Source organism: Convolutriloba macropyga, chromosome 11 (assembly GCF_964194025.1).
Source record: "Convolutriloba macropyga chromosome 11, txConMacr16.3, whole genome shotgun sequence".
Classification (NCBI taxonomy): domain Eukaryota; kingdom Metazoa; phylum Xenacoelomorpha; order Acoela; family Convolutidae; genus Convolutriloba; species Convolutriloba macropyga.
In genome coordinates, this window is record NC_134478.1 from 3,018,776 (window position 1) to 3,040,866 (window position 22,091).

At 39.6% G+C, this 22,091-nt stretch overlaps 1 protein-coding gene across 1 annotated transcript; it reads left to right on the forward strand.

Moving 5' to 3' along the window:
• Positions 1-1,152: 1,152 nt before the first annotated feature.
• LOC142349711 (uncharacterized) lies at positions 1,153-13,206 on the forward strand. Its single transcript, XM_075401444.1, has 5 exons — positions 1,153-2,096; positions 8,789-9,346; positions 10,346-10,545; positions 10,788-11,350; positions 11,621-13,206. The coding sequence occupies exons 1-5, from the start codon at positions 1,153-1,155 to the stop codon at positions 12,371-12,373; spliced, it is 3,018 nt and encodes a 1,005-aa protein (XP_075257559.1). The 3' UTR covers positions 12,374-13,206.
• The last annotated feature ends 8,885 nt before the right edge of the window (positions 13,207-22,091 follow it).

Genomic DNA, 22,091 nt, shown 5'->3' on the forward strand with positions numbered 1-22,091 from the left:
ACCTCCTTTCCATTTTCTCCAGATACGGAAAATGACCAATCTAGACCTATCCACAAAAATATTTATCTTAATCCTAATTACCTTGCTTGCAATATCGTTCCTTATTAACCTCATCCTACTGCAGTTTCTCAGAGCTTTTCCTGTTTTTGTATAAGGAAAATAAAATAACAGTCACTCGATGGGTCTTTCACAATCCCTATTCGACGGTTTCCGTTGGCTCTATCCCCATAAGGACATTATCTGCCCCATATGTTCACGAAAAACCGTTATTGTAGAAAAACTACACAAGCAATTCCCCAACGAAAATCCTCACTATGTATGTATTCCTTGCAGAAAGGCACTTTTTAAAAGATACACAAACCCTAAATGTCCCATCTGTCTTCGACCATGTCTTCCCGTCCTGATCACATCCTATTTCCGATGCAATTTATGCAAAAAAATGAAAACAGAATTAGGAGTAACAAAACACCCACATTTTTCCCAACATGACGAACACCGATTCTGTCGCGTATGCATAAATAAGCAGACAAAATGTCCCATTTGCAAAAATTGTTTAGACGATGTTGTCTAATAAACCAAAACAACTCAAGTCCCAACGATCTTTTTTTTCCTTTTAACTTTTCCTCGGGAAGGGGTTACCTCAGCTTTCTCCAGCCTGCCCCCCTGGCTTTTGAACCTAAATAATTCAGAACACTAACACGATAACTGAAATTTTCAAAAACGACCCGGAAAAATTTTTTCTTTCAGCTCAGCAAGGTTGTCTCCCCAGCTGCACGGGTCGTTGCAGCCGTGTTAGTGTGACGCACGCCCCAAGACTCACACCTCCGGGCAGCGGAGAAAGACGTACTTGTGCCAGGGCTGCCCGCCTGGCATAAGTATAAAAATTTTTTAATTTATGACCCCCCTCCCTTTATTAAAGTTAACTTTGCATTTAGCAAAACAAACGATTTTTTACCAAACTTTATTAACAAATGCATTTAGCATTATAATTTTTAAGTAAAGCAATTAGCAACAAAACCTTACAAAAACATTTTTACAATAGAATACTTTTCTATATTAGCAATACATTTGCAAACATGAAAAGAAGCCATAATGTGTGATACTAATGACACAGGCTAATAATATCAAAATATTTTAGACCTCAACCACAAAATGAGCATCAAGCACAACCTCTCAAGTATAATCGTCCCCGCTGCTTCACCATCTTCATCAAGCCAACAACCAACACTACAACATCAACAGAAACCATCATCAACTCCGCCATTTCGACCAATGCGAGAACAACAGGACCAATATGATCCCCAAAACAACTGGATAGTCAATCGCAAGAGACCAGCACCAGGAAATCAACAAAGCAGTCACGCAGAAAAGATAAGAAAAATGGCAAATATAGATGACCTCATTAGTGACAAAGAGCGAAAGGACATCCCCTATTGCTTGAAAATTCAGAAAATTAGAGAAAACGATGTAAATCCCATGAACCCCAGATTTGTGACGAACTTGAGGTACACTTTGAAAATGCAAGCCAATAAGTTCAGAATCTCTGACAAAGTTAAGGTTCAGAACATTTCAACCGGCGAAGAATTTCTTGCGAAAACTGAAAACCTGCCTATTTTGAAAGAGTTCTCATTACCAGAAACAACAAACGTCTGGAGAATAAAAGACAGAGATACCCAAAAGAACACTTACCTTGCCAGAAACAATCAGCTGGACTCGTATGTCAACTTTCCCTATTCCCACTTGACTGCCTTTCCGACACCCGCGGATGCCATCGAAGAAGTCACTGAAGCTTCACTTATTTCGGAGAATACGAGGTTCAGACAGGAATTGTTCATCAAAGAGACGGAATTGCAGGAACTGCAAATGAAATTCGAAAGTCTGCAAATGAGCAATACAGAGAAAGGAAAAACAACAAGTGATGACTACTGGAGAAGGCAGTACGTCCTAACGAAACAGCTACAAAAAACAGAAGACAGCAACCTGAAGCAAATTAACAAAGCATTTGCTCAGAAGCATCTTGAAATAACGTCGGCCAACAAAAAGCTAGGAATGGCAAACAAGGAATTAGTTGAACAGGTCAAACAACTGAACTGCAAGTTAGAGAAAGAAAAAAGGAAGAGGCAAAAACAAAAAAAACTAATAAAGTCACTGATCCCTAAGCACGAAAAGACCCCAGAGCCATGCGATGACAGTCAAGATATACAAGAGGTTCTTTTGATCGAAGACGATGGTAACAGTCCGATGCAAAGCCCAGTCATTTTGCCCCCAGAATTTTTTGAATAATACAGCAAAACATTATCGCCCTTTGCGATTAATTTTATAGCATACCATTATCGCCCTTTGCGATTAATTTTATAGCATACCATTGTCGCCCTTTGCGATTAATTTCATAACTGTCTGAACTTGTAGTAACTCATCTATATGTCTCAAGCGCAATAAAATTATATACGATGCAATATATTTCTTTTTTTTTAAATCATTTTCTTTTATCTTAAAAATCGGGGTGAGCTGTAGTATTAAGAGAGCCGTTACAAATGAGCGGATAATTAATCCCGCATTAGAGCGAACGTATTTAGGCGCTAATTAACCATTCTTTCGCCGCGCGCTAAACAAACTAACGCTTATTAAGACTACCAGTACACAAGTATTTAAACAACTCAGTTCGACTTATTTAAATAACACAACTTTAGGCCTGGATCTCCTCGCTTATATCCAGGATAGAAAATGTACGTTGTTGAACGTAGGCGGCCTGTAAAACCACAGTTTCTTTTGATTTAAATTACTTCTGCTTTTGACAGTTGCAATGCAGATCTTTCCCCCCAAGTTCAATAAAGGTGAAGCAGATTGCTTCAGGGGAAAAGACAATAGAGTCTCATAAAAAGCCCCCAAGAAAACCATAATTGTTGCGGTTTTAGAAGAGGGGAAAAGCAGAAAACAGGCGCCTACGAAATCAATAATTGATGCTCTCAGCTTTTTAGATTTTTATTATTTTTTAGAGTTTCAATAATTTTTCCGTGAGATAAAAAAGAGTTAATTCTCTTGCCTTCTCGGCCAATAGGAAAATTAAGAAGCACCTCACTATGAACGTGAGTTTGTGATTCGCTCCCTATCGGCCCAAACGGAGCTGAGAGGAATTAATTGTTTCTCTCAGCGAAGTGGGACGGAATAAAATTAGAGAGACAAATAACAGAGCCAGCGACGAGCAGCAGACAACTGCTTTCATTTTTCTCAAAATTTAACTTCACTTTAACAATAAGATAGTCGAACAAAATTGTTTAATAACTTAGACAAATAATTCCAGATTTGATTTTATAACTTTCTTTTTCGACAAATAACATAACTGAAGAAACACCCAAGTGAACGATCGCCCAACAGCTCACCTCCAATTCACCACTACACAACTGGTAATTAGTAAGCTGTAATTTTATATTTACTCTTTTATAAATTTAATACTTTCAGCCCCCCAACTATTTTAAATTGAGACTTATAGCACAGACAGATCTTAGGCATATATCTTTGCCTTCGATTTGTTATATCTTTTGTCAAGTTTGACTGGCATACATAAAGAGATCCCGTATTGTGTGATCTGTAGCAGCCCAGCCAAATTTGATATTATTTACGCGATCTTTTTTCACGTGATAACAGCAACTTTTTGCACAACGTTGATTGAACCGAATCAATTTTAGTAGACTCTGACTTTAAAACCTTCAGTTTTTGGAATTTGTCGGTCTAATCCGCTTTGCGTTTGATGTTTGTGGAAAATTAAAAAAAATGTACCAGTCAATTTCCTTGAAGCAACTGGGAAAAGCAAATTTACTTATATTGCTCCATGTTTTTAAGTCCTTGAAATGTCTAAGTAATAACCAGTAAGGAAAGAACAGCACCCCCCCCCCCCCCCACCGTTTCACTATTTGAATAACCAAAATATCAAAATGGCTGTGGTCCATATTCCTGTCTGAAAAGCACCGCCCCTCACAGCAAATAGCAAGGAATATAGGTCCTGTTGTTGAGATATGTGGGCAGAGGATTAATCCCCCCTGAATTTGCCCAATTATTTTTCAGCTGCAAATACATTTTGCCAAGTATAGTATAGAGAGTTGAAAGCCTGAAATGTAAACAGAATTTGGTACGTTTTGCGGTTGACATTTTTACAGTCAAGGTGGTTAGAGCTGTGCTTGCTCAGTTCACGTTGTCTGAAATTGGTTGACTGTCTAGACATGTCTCAGTTTCATTCACTCCTTTTCGGTCATTCACTTTTTGTACTGTCTGCTTTCACCGTGTCTCAAAATAGTTCGTTATTCAATTCGATTCACATGTATTGTCGTCTCAGTTCCAGACAGCCTTGTCTAGACAGCCTTGTTTCAAATCGAGTTTCAGACATGTTCAACTATTTGTTCGCTCAAACATGTGAATTATTTACAAGGCTTTGCAGGTTCGCTAAACAGTAACCGAGTTGCAACTTTTCACAATTTGGTTCAAATATTATATGATCTGGACAATATCACGTGCCATTATTATTATGAGTGAGTATTAAAAATTGCAGCCGAAATGAGCCAAATACATGTGTAGTAGGCCCAGCAGATGTTCTTTTAAGATGTCTGGTGATAATTTGACAGGCTGAAGAATATGCTCATAAATTATAAACATCACAACAGTTTCGCTCTCGTTATTAGATTAGAGAAAATTTAAGTGTGAAGGCTCACTTAAGCCGAACGACGAAACAGGCGAAAATGGTGTCGCGATTTTTTTTTCAATTAATCCCACACTGCTTTTCTCCGTTTTCCAATTTTCCGTTTCTCCTAAATTTGTTAAAATACCTCAGAACTAAAAAAAAATAAATGGTTTTCAAATGGCTGATTACCCTACTGTAGAACTAAAGAAATCCAAGACGGATCGGCACGCACCCACAAGCTCAAATAGAAGCCCTCTCCTAAAATTTTGGCAATTAGTTTTTACTCAAGGTTCGTCAGCGTGGACTTTTGGGACAATTGTATCGGTAACCGTAATTTTGATACTAAACATCGAAATCAACTTTTTAAGCTATTCGAAATAATTGTGAAATTTTCATGTTTCTTGAGCTTAATGGGCCAATTCTGAGAAATGAAAAATGATGCATTTCTTGTTTTCCAGCGAAATGTAACAAAACAAAATTTGAAGACAAAAATATATGTATAACGTATATTTTTAATTCCTTCATTTTCGAAAAAAAAAACGGAACAAATATATTTTTTAGGTCACTTTATTGACGAATACTAATATATGCCCCTCTGAAGCTGATAAACCAACGACCTACTATATATATGTTTTAATTCAAATTCCAGATTTGATCCGCATTTGATCCTAAATAAATCATTTCAAAGTTAAGAAAAAATTGTAAAACCGGAACAGATTTTGGGCCGATGTTTTGTTTTCCGACACCAGAATTGTTAAATTTTATCTGAAAGGGAATAGTCAATTGAACTGCTCATTTACTGGTGGCGTAGCAGAGGGTCGCAGTACTCTGGATTAATGACTTTGTTTTGAATTTTTAGCCTGTGTGGTAATTCCCTTCTTATCGACCTTCGAAATTTTAATAAACTATGTCGTCTACGAAAAATTTGAAACGGTACTTTTTATTGAGAAAACTGTTATTCCCAGGAAAGGCTGCAATCTTGTACGTCCCTTCTGACTGGAATTTTTTGGAATTTTCATCTTTTTCAAGGTGTATGTTTAAAGTATGTTTGTCATTTTATTGTCATTGTCGCGCGATTCAAGCTCACTAAGTTTTCGCGAGACCGATTTCAATGCTAAATATTAAAATATGACCGTCTTGTATCTGGATCTTAAAACTTTGGACGATACGATAATAATATACAATATATAGAACGGGGAAAAAAGAACACAAATGTTCACTTAATCTTACGAATAATATCGGTATAGTTAGTATACATACAAATTCGGTTAAAGCGACAAAAACAGTTTTGCGTTGTGAAGTGGTGTTATATTGAGCAGAAGTTATTTGCTTTTTCTACCGAATAGTCTCAGAAAATAAGTGAAATAGTTAGTCTCGGTATAGTTAATATACGTCTGTTCTGTAAGTGCACCAAGAGTATTTAATTCAAAAGGAGGTGTGTTCTAGTAGATATTGTTTTTGTTCTTTGGTATTCTTACATAAAATTTTCCCTGTTTAAAATTTATTGAATGGAATATTTAAGAGATGCCCAAAGTCGAGAGTTTAAGACCAGTTGGTGTAATGTTTAGCACACTAAGCTTGCAACTAAGAGATACTGGTTCAAATACAGCTGGTCCATTTTCACAGTATTTGGGCCTGCTTAGACCCCCTAACAGGTTATGGATCAGACCTTAGTCTCTGATCTTAACCGCAAAAGAGAGACAAGATAGTTAGAAACTCCAAAAGCGGTGAAGCGCAATTTAAGGGGAATTGTTAAAGGTTGAGAGAGAACAACTTAAGGTAAATTTTGCATAATATAACTTCACATCTCTTAACAAACGCTCTACTTGTTCAACGTATACTTGGCTAGAGAAATGAAGCCTTGAAGAACAAGAAAGAACGTGAGAATGGGTTATAAGAGGAAGTTCGAGAGATTAAGACCAGTTGGTGTAATGATTATCACACTAGGTTTTGCAAGTAAGAGATGCTGGTTCAAATACAGTACTGTTCCATTTTCACTGTATTAGCGCGTGCTTAGACCTCCTAACATTAACCATTTAAGGTTTATGCGGATGCGCTAATGTTGACTATGGAGTCAATTGGAGTTCTCTGAGTATAATTTTAGTTGGGTGTTAATTTTTCTCCAATGTATGGATATTTGTTCTAGCTATGCCATAAATTAAAAATCCATAACGCAATATCTGTGAAAGGATAATTAATGAAGTTTGGCTAAAATTAGGTGGTTTTTGTTAATTCAGTATAAATAAGTATTTGAGCTTCTATGGTAAGTATTTTTCGTAGTTTTTAATTTGGATTTTATCTTTTATGTTTGTATTTTCGTTCTTACTTCTATAAATAATGAAGTTCATTTTTCTCAAGGCTCTTTTGATTATGGAAGTTTTGAAAAACAAAAAAAATTCAAGTAAATTTACTCGTTTCAATTATAGTGGCTGGTTTTTTAGACGGTTTTGTTGTTATTTGTAGATTAGAAATAACTTTGCTTAGTCATTGCTCAAAAGTTTTCTGAGTTGATAAACTTTGGTGTTTTAAAAAGATCACACGCTTAGACCGTATGCAACAGTGATTCTCTTTTAGGTCAATTAGTTGTCAAAAGAAGTCTAAAAACGAGAGTAGTCACGTTTGTATTCAGACGCCATTCTGAAAACATCTTAACATGTATGAAAAAATGATTGAAAAAGAGCTTTTTGTTCACCACACCTATGCAAAAAATGAAGCGCTTTGAATCGTAGTATATACATCTTTGTATGATTAAATATGTATATTCATATGACTTTATGCATTAGCTTGTACTATAACTACTATATGGTTTATGCTCGAGCAAATATGAAACATTTGGCTTTTATATAATCTTTTGTCTGGTTTTAGCTACAATCGAGGTCTTGGCAAACAGCGAATATGCGCGACTTGTACTGTTTAATGATTTATGTCTGCTGTTTCCAAACCACCCCTCTCTCTCACCCCCCCCCCCCCGTCCTCCCCTCTCCCCTCTCGATTTCCCGCAAGGAAATCTGTTTTGTATATTTACTGAATGCTACTTTTCAGTTTTGCGAAGTACATTTAAAGATAGAGCTGAAGAAAGAGCTAAATCGGTTCATTTTTGTTTGAATCGCTTTTCGGTCAAACCTGCAGACATGAGATTATTTGTAGGGAATTTGAACCAAATTGAAAATGCGAATGAAAATAAACACAAGGTAGCCAACTTTTGCAAAGTTTATGGCTAATATGTTTGCCTCGAATCTCCAAATATATCGACAGATCATTTCACGCTAATGCCTTTTGGCCTGAATTCAAGTAATCCTGGCAAAATTCCAGCCATATTTTATTTGAGCCTTGAAGCCTTCATAATATGACTGGAATAGAAAGCGGGGACAAGTAGTTAACGGTTTCGAACATTCTTCAAATACTCGCCCAGGGTTTTCAAGTGTTTCGTCTCGCGGAATTCCAGATTATTTTGGCTCAGGTTTAGACTGGTTTTGTGGGTTGAACAAATAAACAGGGCTGTATTATGCAGACAAATTAGAAGGCTATAAAGTGCCACCCTAAAATTTCAGGACAATTCAAGACTGCTTTGTGTCTGAAAGGGGTATTTTGGGCAAATTTGTCAGCGTTTCTGGTTCTAACGCGCCTCGCGTTCCCATTTCGCACCTTTTGACCTGCATTTTTGGACGATGAATTATGTGTTAATGGCGTATAACTTAGTCAAATTGCAGGTAACTGGGAGAGAAAGACACTTTCTGAACTGGGGCAAAGAAAGTTTCCACAAATTTTTGTCGGTTTAATTCCAGGGATTGTATTGTCCGTTCAATGACAGATCATTTATTGATTGAAACTGTTTTCTTGACCTTCACAATTTCAAATTTTCTTATTGTACTTAAAACAATCTGAACTAATTATTTGTGATAATTTAAAAGAATTTTGTTCATTTTTTGTAAATGTGGTAAAGTGTGATTAAGATTTCTTGCAGCTTTATAAAAAGTACTGCTTCGAAAAGTTGCGAAAAGTTGTTCTCGAATGGTTCGAATTTTAGTTTCTTTTCGTTTTCGACATCTAAGATTCTCTATATATGTTGAGGGATGTCTTGATAATTTTATGATCCGTAAAGCATGCAAAAAAGTAATCTTTTCTAATATTTCAGCTCGAGCCCGAATCAACTGAAAAAGTTCTTATCCCTCCAATCATTTCAACACAAAGCAATGCAATTGGACATACGACCCACGGTGCAACCCCCAAGAAGAAATTTCCTCGGGTTGACTGCGATTCGGGATTCGGTTCCAGTCCAGACTCGAACTCAAACCGGTCGCCGACAACGTCACCGCCGGTTCTCACGTCAGCTAGTAGCAATGCAGCTACCGCGACAACTCTATCCTCGCTTTCTACCGCTTCTGGGCTGCGACTGGCGACCTCAGGCGTACATAATTCTGTGACTACTTTACCAGCGCAAATTTTGGCGGCAACATCTCAAGGGTCGCAACTTGCGAATGTGATAAAGAATAACACTGATTTATACTCGCAAATTTTGACAAGTTCGACAGCTAATCAGAATGTTGTTTCGAGTGCATTGCAATTAGGAGCGAACGGATCCGTTGCGCTAATTGCCGCAGGACTTCAGAAACAACAGCAAAATGGTTCCCTACAACTGCCCAGAGCACATTCAACGCCCTTCACTCTCATTAAGTGAGTTTTTTTCCGAGATTTAAATGGAATATTAGATATTTTCCGTTTGCCCCCCCCCCCCCCCCCAGTACGTTATGCACCCCCAGTTGCAGAGCACGTGTCATTACACAGTAAATCATTATGTAAAAATATGGCACGTGCGTATGGGGGGGGGGGGTGCAAATAATATGCACCCACTAAGCCGGGGGGGGGGGGGGGGGGGCACAAACGGAAAAGATCCTGAAAATTTAATGAATGTTTGATGAAATAATAAAATCAGAAGCGACTGGTTAAATCAGTTTACGTTCTTTAATACTGAGCAATCAGTAATACTAATCATCATTTTGAAGAACTGAAATAATAGGAAAGTTTAAAAGTTTTGAATTTATGGACTTTGTTTTAAAAGTGCTTAGTTCAATTAAAAAATAAATAAGGCTTACTTTATAATTCGTTAATGTCCCCCAGATTTCGGGTGCGATTTGAATTTGACTACAGCTGCACCAATTTGCCAATTTGGGTAACGTTTTGGCCCGAAAAATGCTTCATCGTTACTTAGCACTACCTTTCTCTGCAATATGATGGAAACAATTTTCTGAATCATTCTCTTACGTGTTGACTTATTTTGTTGACTAAATTGTTGAACGGAATGAAAAATATTGAAAACAGTTTCTATTATCGTGTCAGATCGAACCGCGGTCTTATCATAAAATTTACTATGATGATTAGTGGTAGTTGTAGTTAAAAGACTTAAATTACATTTATCAGAAACATCAGATAAAAACTAAAAAAGATCGGTTCAGTTCCTGTCCAGTATTTATATGACCCCCCAATTACAATGACGTGCCGTTATATAGCACGTTTCTATCTAAAAAAAATAGCTCGTGCGCCGGGGCGTAAAATTTATGTGCCCTCTAAGCTGGGGGGGGGGGGGGGGGGTGGTTGAGGATCAGAATAGATCCCTAAAAAGTGGTCATATGGATTAGTGTAACGAAAAAGAATCACTGGTTTTCATTTGTTCAGGTCTGGCGAAAAATTGGGTGGAGGTCCGGCTGTTACTGGGGCGCAACTGTCTTCATCCTCGTCGCCGGCTGCTCAACTGACTACATTCCCTTCATGCTCCTCCTCCGGCTCTGCAGCACCCTCCCCTGTCCAGACAGTTGTTCCCCACACCAACACATCCCCCTCTGTATCTTCACCACCCACCTCCGCTGCCACCCCAAGTAAGTTGTTGAACCATTGCCACTATTTTGATCTTTTATTGGTTGTCGTAGTATGATCAATTCCGTTTGCCAGCCCTCCCCCAACTGCTCCTTTCCGGTAGGATCCGATTCCAAACATTATCCCTTTCTTAATAACTTAAACCGTAATTATTTATAAAAATTTATGTATATAGCCATTAGTGTTTACCGACATTTTGGAGTCAAAGTTTGCGTACACGGTAATTATTTTCAGTCATTTTTAGGTGTACAACAGCAACAACAACAAGAGCTACGGCGTCAACTAATTGCAATAGAAACCAGTGCTGGCAATATCTCACCCGCATCGGCAGCTGTTCCCTCCAACGCCGCAATTCTTCTCCAACAACAACTAAAGCAGCAACAACAACCCTCCGTAATCCAAAATTCTCCACAAAATGTGCCTGGATCTAACCCGCACACCCAGCAAGCATCACCCGCTCATATTGCCCTTGCGGCACACCACAGTGGTGTTCCTCAAGGTTCACTGCAACAAACTGCAGCTCCATCGGTTGTTGTGCCACCGCTTCCCTCTCCTAGAGATTCTGGACTTGCACCGAGCATCGTTCCAGGAATCCGAAGTGTTGTGCAAGCGGCAGCCCCACCGGTAACCATGGCAACAGACTTGGTATCTCCAGAGCTTCGCATGATCAGCCAGGCGATGGAGGTGACAATTGCTAAGATGAACGCACATTGCTCACCGAGCGTGAAATTGCATCTTGATCAACTTGTGGAGCTTCTAAAAGAACAGCAGAAGCAATACTTGAAGGACTTTGCATTGACACATCAGGTAATCAACCTCAATATTGCTAAAAACTCTTGAGTGATTGGTGCTCGAATCACACTACATTTTGAGAACCCCCAAAACGATATCATAAATGACCATAATTGCTATCAAATCAAATTGGTTTCTTGGCTTACTTTTCGGCGACAATCATCTGAGACATAATTTTTGTTCTAAAGGTTTGGAATTCAATTGTATGAACTCAATTGTACGAAAAATGTTAAACGATGGGCTAAAACGTATGTGCGTGAAGTTGACAGTGTTCATGTTTTTTAGGAGAACGAAAGGCTGACTCTAGAACTGAAAACAAAAGAAAAAGAGATCTCAGATGCCAAGATCGCAATATCAAAAGTTCGCCAGGACTTACAGCAAACAGACATCGAATTACACAACGAGAAGACACTGCGCTTACGTAATCAAGTTGAGCTGGCACAAGTCCTGCGACACCAGCAAGCAATCGGAACTTACAACTCGGTCATGTTGCAACATCAACAACAACAACAGCAGCAGAAATTGCAACAGAACGCCATTCTAAAAAATGACGCAATATTAGCAGCCAGGCCATGCATTATTACGTCAGAGAACGTGGCAGCGATTGCGACGAGTAACTGTGAAGCAACGAGAGAATCGGCGATCACGAAATGTGAACCCGACTGGTCTTCGTTATCTCCTGCAAGCGACAACTCGGATCGAGAAACACCTACCGGCTCTCCTCCGATTTTGGACACTCCTGCCGACATTGAAAATCAATCAGCTGTATCGGCAAATCCCGAAATGGGTCTGCGAACGCCGACGAATGGATCCCCAAATTATGAACCCGAAGAAGACGAAACAGAATCAACCGAATTGTCAATTTCAAGATGCGAAAACGATGATGAGAATATCAGTGCCGAAGTGGACATGAGAGACGAGAACAACGTGACGTCATCGGATCTGAGAGATGAAGACAGCGATTGCACCACTCGAGCGACACCTTCGCCCACGAATAGTAACGAAAACTCGTCACACCTCGTGATCGTCGACTCGTGATCGTTCAAATGCAATAGTCGTTTAGTGCACTTGTTTGCTGAGATGTCACATTAAAGCACACGACACATTCGCCTGATTTCAAACTTAGAAAATTAAGAATTGATCGAATTCTTTCTACTTGAAAAAAACTTGATGAAAACTTTAGTTTAATTACTTAATCTTCCTTCGTGACGCTGTCTGTAATACATGTTAGTTTGCGCGTGTGAATAAAAACCATCTGGTATGGAGTTTATTCACCTGTTGTTAACATGATGACAGCTCCTAACCCAATGTGAACAAACTGAAAGTTATGTTGTTTACTACCAAAATCCCAACTTATTTTTATAGTTTGCGTTTTAATGTGAGATGACAAATTGGCATTACTGTTTTCTACCTCAGTGGTTAAAGTAAGTTAGTGTACTCCATCCATGTTCGTTATTACTATTATCATTATAATTATTATAACTACTAGTAGTGTAACTGTTGATATTTAACAATCCCTTCCTCTTCAAATAACTCTAAAGCCTTATAAAAAAAAATTGCGCTGAGTCAAGAAAATAGCTACGATATCCATTATAACCAAATTAAGTTATAACTAAATCATTTTTTTAAAAAAAGTTTGATATTTGTTTTCTTGGCTTTGCGTTGTTTTATCTGCAGCAGCTCAATCTGATTTATGCAATAGCGACCTTAACCAGCTCTGAAGATTAATAAATAATAACTCCTGTGATAATCACTGACTGAAGTTAGCCCGAGTGAGTGCTTATAGAATACTATTTTGTTATTTATATTATCTCTCTATCATTCATATGAAGTCGACAACACGGATTATAATTTACTGTTTCAAAAATTGACCCCGTTTTTCAATCGACCGTGTCACGCGAACAAGAGTTAGCTGAATCAGAGAAAGAGTACACAATCTTAGAAAGGGTACGCAATACAACCTCGCGGCAGACAAAGCAAAAAGGAGGCAAAAACCAAAAAAATTGGCAAAAAAAAACAGAATATCTTTGAAAGCAAGGGGCGTCAAACTAAGCGAACCTCCGAACTAAATGACAAAATCCTTAACCTCGATATCATAGAAAGCATTAGCTTTGAACTGAAACAAAAAAGTTGAGAAAAAATTAGTCACTATTAGCAACATATGAGACCTATTCCTAATAAGATTATGTGATAACAATCATATGTTAACAAATTTTTTTGATGGTACAACAAACACTCGTAAAGGTGATTAAACACTCTTTCGTATAGATTCAATTCATTTTGTGCTATAAAGAAACGTATGAAAAAAAGAAGCACTTTTTAGACGGCAATTTCTGATGCACGCTTGGCCAGTATTTTGTCTGATTACAAATCAGTTCAATGCCAGTCACCATTTTGTTCCGATGAACCCAAAAACCCAAAAGAGCCGAATCTTAAAGTTTTGTAAAAACGAACTTTTTCCAACTCTGTACGTAAATTGGAACGACTTCTGTACGCATTTAAATATCAGATTCTGATTGGATAAAAATTATCACGCTTTATATTTATTTACTTTGTAACATCCTCTGGTGCAGATGTTGCGATGTGAGTACCAATTATACAAGCGGGTGAAAGAGCAATCCGTTGGACGTGCGCAAAACGGCAGAGCGTGCGACGCAGTCTGAACCGTAACCGAGTTCAGTGATCCGAGCAGTAGGGTAGTAATCCCATGTGTTGTTCTGTTCAATACCCAAACCAAGTAACCGGTCTTCAGCTGTATCTCGGCAGGCGTCCGCCACTTGGAACGTCGGATCAGCGCCGGTACCTATTATATGATCCAACTTGAACAAATAGCGTTAGCGTACGACTGCGCACGTACGTACCCTTTACGATGATTGAACTTGTCGACACAAACGATTGACGGAATTTCTGTTGCTTGATAACCAAGTAGAAAAAGATTAGGGAAAGAGTATTCCGCGAGTCTGAGAGACAGAAAAAAGTGTTCAAAACTTCGTCACTGAGGCGATGAGTAACGAAGATGGTGTGAATTGTTCTCTTTAAACAACGTACCAGCCTGTCCCCGATGCCAACTTGGTGGGCCGCACTGTGTGGGTTGAACTTCCACTTAATGCCTTTGTGGGCAAGTTCAGCGGCAGTGCAACATTGACGGCGTTCCATTTTGCAATGCTCTCATAAGCTCATTCTCAACTCCAACAAAGTTAGTACCATTATCCGAGCAAATCATGCTGGGTGTTTCTCTGAGAGAGGCAAACTGCTCTATTCTCTTTACACATGAGTTAGCGTTCAGGCACCTGGAAGATTGAGGAAACCCCACTTTTTCGCAGTAGTTCGACAAACGGCGACGTAAACCATTCCAAAGTAATCAAACCCAGTATTGTTAAAGGGAAGAGTTTGGAATGCAAGTCATCTCTTTGAACAAGATATTGACGATGACGACACTCGGCTCCGTCAAGCTCAGTGGGACCTTTTATACTAACACAGGCAGTACGAAAACATTCATGGTATGATAGCAACCGTAGTGCGTTTGCTGTTATTCGTAGCAATTCTCGATAAGAACTAAAACTATCGAATAGGATTAGTTGCGGGGGCGGTTCCTTAGTTGCATATGCGGCTAACGACGTGTTAGTATCATCACTGTTTTGGTTTCTATACCATCTTTGACGTTATTTACTACTTCACTGCTTGATTCGAACGGGAATTGCTTGGTTCTCAGACATTCTGGTCCCTTCACCCAGCTACTTAACTGCAAAATCTCTGCGGAAATCCCACGATTACTGGCGTCCGCCGCGTTATCACTTGTGGCGACGTGGTCCCATTAATCAAACGCTAGTGTGATATTAGACCTCGTCAACACGGTTTGCAATAAATATTGGGTGCTTGGTTGTAGAATTAGGCCATTGAAAGACAGTGGTGCAGCCGGTGCACATGAGAACAATGTCGAATTTCACTGTAAGAGCTCGACAGATATCTTGTTTCAATCGAGCGGCCAGTAGCGCTGCCTGTTTTCCAGCTTTGTAATTGTTAGCGCCTTTAAAGATGCTACGCAAGCTTGAGCCAGGACAAATGTAGGTTCTGCTTGGGGCTCACTCGAAGCATTTTTTTATTTGCGCTCGGAGAAATGCAAAAGCCCTGAAAAATTCAAGCCAAAAATTGCCAAACATGTGTAGTTCCAGCTGTTTAAAATTTCCCAAGAAATAGGTCCTCGGTATAGTGATATCGGCAAGCTTGGATAATTCTACACAACATACGAGCAACTGATCAACAGTCTCTTTTGGTAGCTCTTCATCCCAATGCTCCCAACGCCAGATGTCCTTTAGTAACAATCGAGCAGCAACGGTAAACGGTGCCACTAGACCGATGGGATCAAATACTTTAGACACTATGCTCAGTACAAACCTTGTGATGAAGAGATAGTTGCTATACTGGAGGTACCCCAACTCATCACTAGAGTGTCCTTGTTGTGATAGAGTTTCAACCCAAGCACGTGAGAAAATTCGCGTTTGGTTGACGCAATTACCTTGTGTTCGGCATGTTAAGGTGAACCATCAATTTCATCAGCCAGATTTTGTACATTGCTTACAAAATTAATAAGCTTCAACACACCTAAATGGACAAGATGCACCAACTCCTTCGATCGGTTGAGAGCCTTCTCTGGGGACTACACCGAATCTAGGTAGTCGTCCGAGTAAAAATTTGCTAGGACGGGTTTGATAGCTTCTGAGTACTGACCTATATTGTCTCGGGCCGTGCGTTGCGATGCATAGGTAGTGCAATTGGGCGAGTCTTTAGCCCCGAATATATGGCGCGTTTAATGATACTACAACATTTGTTGTGGGGTCCTCGCTCAACGAAAAACGCAGTTAACACCAACTAAAAAGAGCATGACCTCAATTTCTGCGGACATTGCAAATGGATGTTGACAAAATCTGAGTAGTACATGGATTGAGTTCTGGAGCAAGTCGGGGCCAGTGAGCAAAGGTTTGTTCAAAGAAGTGCCGTGGAACAGTCCAAGCACCATTTAGTGCCCTAAGCACTTTCCCGGGTTGTTCAGGTTGATTACGGGATGATATCATAGGTATCATTCTTTATCCGACCACTACTTGTCCATTTGAGCGTCAGGAACTGTTATTACGTAAAATTTTTTAAAGGTCTTTACTGTTGGTTTTGGCGTTAAATTCTTCTATTGTTGTGCCATTCGAGAGCCAATTTTCAGCGAATGTGGTGTCTCTCGTGAGCCCTCTCTCGTATGTTGTGACGTTGACGAAAAGCAGTTGTTAGCAAGCTGTATGTAATTTCCGGCCCAAAACATAGCAATTTTGCATATTTGGCTATTTTGAAAAGTTTTTTTCAAGTTTTTTATGCGCGCGACCAACTGCTGCAGATCGTTGGTTAACTTGCTTCTACGCGTCATACGATTCAACATCGTACTATGACTTAGCTCGACCTTCCAGGTCATCATTCTGTTCAATTTTGGCTTTGAAACACGTTAAGGCTCTTGACATCCGTTAAACAAAACAAAGTGGTCGTTTTGCTTGGTTGCTGTTGACCAGTGGATAGTTTACTACTACCAACATTTGACTTCGAATTATTGATTTTGTTGGTTGAGGTTTTAGCTGCGTAAAACGCTTTCAACTTTGTGAAACAAGGTGTTTTGGGAGCTGTTGCAGCCATCTTTTCTGCCTTTACGGGGACTCTGCCACAGCTTAAACATATATTTATCACGCAAACAAGAGAAACAGAACTTTGCTTCAGCCTCAAAACTGGCCTGCTCCATAGTAGTCTTTTTTCTCAAATAACTAACATTCCCACAGCCAATGGCTGCCTTTGCATACAATGCAGCTTGGAATAGATGTTGACGGAGCGCTCTGTTGCAGCACATAACTTGATGCAACTTTAGTCCTTGTTATTGAGTTGTTGGTATCCGCAGTGCTTGTTCCAGTGGCGGTGTTTTTCCCTAAATTGTGTGCTTTCGCTTTGTCTTCTAACCAATTGTTGAAATCCAGGAGAGTAGGTTTCAACCGATGGTTTTTGACAGTGAAGAGTGACCGGATATTGGGAGCTAGCTTCTGTATGCCAGTGTTGAGATGCGACGAACTTTATAAATTCGAATACTTTAAAAACGATTTGAACGCCCCAACAATACTTGAATTGCACCCTGAATAGTTAATGTTGTTATCGCTATTGCGCATCTTCAATGTTGGAACGCTGCTGATTTTGTCTGAATAGGCATTTACGACCGCCTTAACACAGCTATGGCTATATACCAGTTACAAGGGTCTTAAAGGATGTCAGTCTAACGTCATTAGTAAGCTATTGACAGTCAGTTGCGCCTTTAAGTTCATCACACCATTCGTGCCAGTGTAGGGGAACCCAATTTCATTGAGACAACATCCTTTTGGGTAGAGGTTGATGCCTTTTGAGGGTTTAAGCGTCAGCCAGTGCCCTAATCAGGCTTGCATTTTTGACTGCTGGCTTCTGAGGCGTACGATAAGGTGCACCTGCCAAGCACAATGGTATCGGAGTGGTATGGCCGGATATTGGATATGTAACGGGAGTGACAAAAGTTGTCGTGATGTCAGTTGTTGTACTGAAGGCGTTAACTGGGATACTAAAGGTTGCAGCGTGGCTGCTATAACCATCTTGTGATAGATTTGAATGCAGGATTGGATAACGAATGCCGGGGTTAGCACTCCTTGGTAGGTACGGTCAGTTGAAAGTTGTTGAAAACGGCTGCAATATTTGTCGCCTGGTTTACGTTTGGCAAGTTATTCTGAGGAAATTGCCAAAAATTCAGATCAAAGTTACAGTTGAGGGGTACTTTCGATGCAGTGGTACAGTGTACCAGGTGGCTATAAAACGAATGGACACTGTTTTATCGTGGATTGTTGGTGACTGGTGGGTATGTTGGTATGTTGTTGCGCTCGCTGAGATAGACGACGGAATCACGGGAAGCTGAGGATTGAATAATTCATAAGGCGAGATTAAGGTTCGCGTATTCACGAGTGAACTTGCAGGTGGGTTGACATTGTGCATGGGTTGGGTAATAGAGAAATGTGTTTCTCGTGAAACGTTACTTTGAGGCAGATTTTGTTGTTGTGGAACATGAGGCACTAAACATACTGGAGTTTTTTTGTCTCAAGTGTACAGCAGATTTGAAATGCTTGTGGATCCGTTGAAAAATTAGGTTAAAAATTTGGGATTCGCCTGTGCCATAACAGGTGCAGTTGGTAGGGTGGTTGCATTGTGCGCTGAAATTGTGGGAGGGCGACATTTTGTGCGTCGGCTGGTTCTCAGTTCACTGAGTTAACCACAAAACTGCTTGAGGAACTATATTCCTGCTCGACGCTTCAATGAGTGCGAGATTGCTGCAGTTGAGCATTGAGGTTGTCTCGATACAACGCCGCCTGCTGAGCAATAGATATTGCAAATCCCGGCTGTGTGTACTAAGATAGTGTTTCAAGATGATTTGAGTTGCCGGCAACAATACTGGAGGAATACTAACGGTAGAATGAACGGGATGGTCAACGGTCACAAAACCAGGACAAAACAAGTCACTCGCAGCAGTCAATTAATCACCGGGTGGAAATGAAACAACCTAATCCTAAATTAGATTCTGAATTCTATCTCAACACTTAATTTTAAGTGAAATTAGTTCACTTGAGTCAATCGGCCTCATTCAATATGGCTGCGGCAACAAGCTGGCCATGATGTTCTTCCAATTCTTGAAGTGCCATCCACACCATCTTTATTTCAAGCTCTTTTTTCCGCATGGCAATTTTGAGTTTTTTGTGTAGCGATGCGCAGCGTTGCCTTTTCTTATTTCTGATCTTTTTCGAGCTTTAGTTTTACGATGAGAAAATTATCTCATCACGCTAGCTAAACACTCTTGCTTTACTTTTACGATGAGAAAATTATCTTTACGCTAGCTAAACACTCTCGCTTTAGTTTTACGATGAGAAAATATCTTTACGCTAGCTAAACACTCTTGATTTTTATCGTCTCTTAGCCTGACTTTGAAGATTAATGAAATTTCGCACTGTTTCATGGACCGCAATTGAGTCAATATAGCTTCCAACCGCAAGCAAGAAATTATCATGGTTCTTATTTACATCATCAATCATTGTTCAATGCCAGGTTAAATCGAATCTGGGTTCTCGGTTTTACTTGCCAAGTCATAGAAATCTTCATTCTTCTGTACAAGCTTAGTGAAGGCATCAATTAACTTGAAAATCAAGCATTCATCTTTAATAATCCTGTCTTGCCGATCTATGACCTCACTGATGTCTTAAGTCTTTGTGGATATTAAATAAACTGGATTCTAAAACGGATCTTGCATTAGAGAGTTTTTCAATTTCTCTTGCTGTCCGGCAACGATTTTGAAATGGTTTCTTGTCAATATGGAGTAAATTTCAAACAGAAACGTAAGATGAGGGTTGTACCGAACCAATATGAGAACGTTTTCATCAGCAAGCCGCTGAATGTTTCGAAAAAGATTACCGAGTAGCACAGTACTCGTCGAAAATGAGTAACAAAGGGAAGACAGCGTCTAACGTGCTTTTAAGCAACGCGAGACTAAAAAGGGAGACAAACCACTGGCGAGGAAGCCGGGTGGTCAAAACAGAATGACACAGGAAACGGAAAAAGAAGGAAAGAAGCCACGGTTGGACGTCGCATGACAAAACGGGAAACCAAACCGACCGGAAGGAAACGCAGGCAAAGAACGGAAAACAAAACGGACGAGACTATTTCTTATTTACAGTCTCTAATCATTGCTCTAAGTCTCTACAGTTGGCGCCCAAATCTTCAGTGTCATGCGCAAGACCAAAGAGCTCGTTATTCTTGTTAATTACACTCTACAATCGGACACGCAATTTTAATTTTCCTGTCCTTCTTATCAATAGAATTGTTGATGTTGCTATAGATCGTACTAAACTCAGCCTCTGATATTGCCTTCGCAGTATAAACTCTTTTGAAATTTTCCTGTGATATTGCCGCGATCTTATAAAAAAATGGAACCAAAATTTTAAATCCACAAAATACACTCACGTACACACAACACACAACGCAAATGGGTATAATAAATCCCAGTTTGGCAGTTTGCCTAGCAAACCGCCAAAGAGCAAAATTTTCGTCGATTACCAAGTACCCGGCGAAAGAAAAGGAAAGGCAGGGAAGCGCAGCGCGCGACGGGACGAGGAGCGTTACGCGCAGGAAAATGACGACAAATGACCCGCGACGCAACGGGAAACGGGACGGAAGGAAGTCAAACTGTGCACGATGAGGCGGGCAACTGAAGGTACTCGACGGAAACGCCGAACAAAAAGCACTTGAAGCGGCGTCAAGACATGACGGACGGGTTGGAAACACAGGGCGCAGAGCGCACGACAAAACCGGATGTGATCGAAGCGGGACACTGGTCGAACAGCGCACGAAGAAAAGTGAAACGATACGGAAGGGACCGAAACGTTGGGCGGACGACACAAAAAAAGACGGGAAGCAGAGATAGAATGGGCGTGTAACAAGGAAGAAACAAGCGAGGAGACGGGATGGACTAGGCTAGCAGAAGACAGACACAAACTCAAACAAAAAACTAGCCGTGACTCCAGAACAAAATTAGGTCAGACTCTAGAAAGGAGGAAAAAACTGCTGCATGACAAACTAGCATCAGTCATTATGGGGCTTCTTGTAGTAATGACACCCAAATTTACGGCAATGGAAAAAAAAGAAAAACAGGATTATTATACTTGCAACAAATTGCTTTTAAGAGCAAATAACAGTGGTTTCCTAAAAAGTGCCTGCTAGGTCAATTATGATGAAAAAACATTTCTACTATGACCCATTTTCAATGAGGATCAAAGATGATGACATTACGCCACATAACAGCAGACGAAAAGCAGCTCTAACAAAGAGAGAGAGAGAGAGAGAGAGAGAGAGAGAGAGAGATAGAGTGAGTGAGTGAGAGAGTGAGAGACAAAATTTGAAAGAGAAAGAGATGGGAAGAAACCCTGACCAACAGAGAGAGAGAGAGAGAGAGAGAGAGAGAGAAAGAGAAAGAGGGATAGGACTACTTTCCGTAATGGTATTCGACACCGCAACTTATAGTTTTTTATCCTTGTTAGTAAATAAATCATAGAAAAAAAACCGAAAAAGGCAACATTAAAAAAAGTTTTCAACTTCGCATTATAAAAATCACAGCCATTTTTTGTCTCGAAAGATCTGTCAAGTAACCCATCTCCAAGAGTTAAATAGTTTTGTTGGCCAGCATTGGTTGTAAGGATTGGAAAAGGACAAAAATTGAAACTTTTTGAAAACAATTGCAGATTTAAACAAAATTAAAGATATTAATATATTAAGAACCGTTTTTTTGTGTCAAGAGACTATCAAGTATCCATGTTTCAAGTTGATATAGTTTCACTGGCTCATAAAGATCCATACACTTGGAACATAAAAGTTTTCCAAAAATTTTAAAGCTTTGAAATTTAATCAAAATGTACTAAAAAGAACTGAATACGGAAAATTGAATGTGAAAAATATTGAAAAAAATTGCACGTTTTGTCAAAAAAAAGATAAGTGAAACCATTCCATTATCACTAGAAACTATGCAAAATTTCATTATTAAAACCTGGAGGAGGTTCTTTGAGACCTAGGGCTGATAAAAAAAATGAAAAAAATTCAAAAAACCACCTGTTTACACCATTTTTGAGGACGAAAAGCCAAAATCGTCAGACGAAAAGTCGGTTAAGCAAAAAATCGCATG

Coding starts and splice junctions, on each gene's coding strand:
- LOC142349711 (XM_075401444.1), top strand. CDS start 1,153: ATGAGCATCAAGCACAACCTCTCAAGTATAATCGTCCCCGCTGCTTCA. Junction 2,097..8,788: donor GTCAAACAACTGAACTGCAA/GTTAGAGAAAGA, acceptor TGCAAAAAAGTA/ATCTTTTCTAATATTTCAGC. Junction 11,351..11,620: donor ACTTTGCATTGACACATCAG/GTAATCAACCTC, acceptor CATGTTTTTTAG/GAGAACGAAAGGCTGACTCT.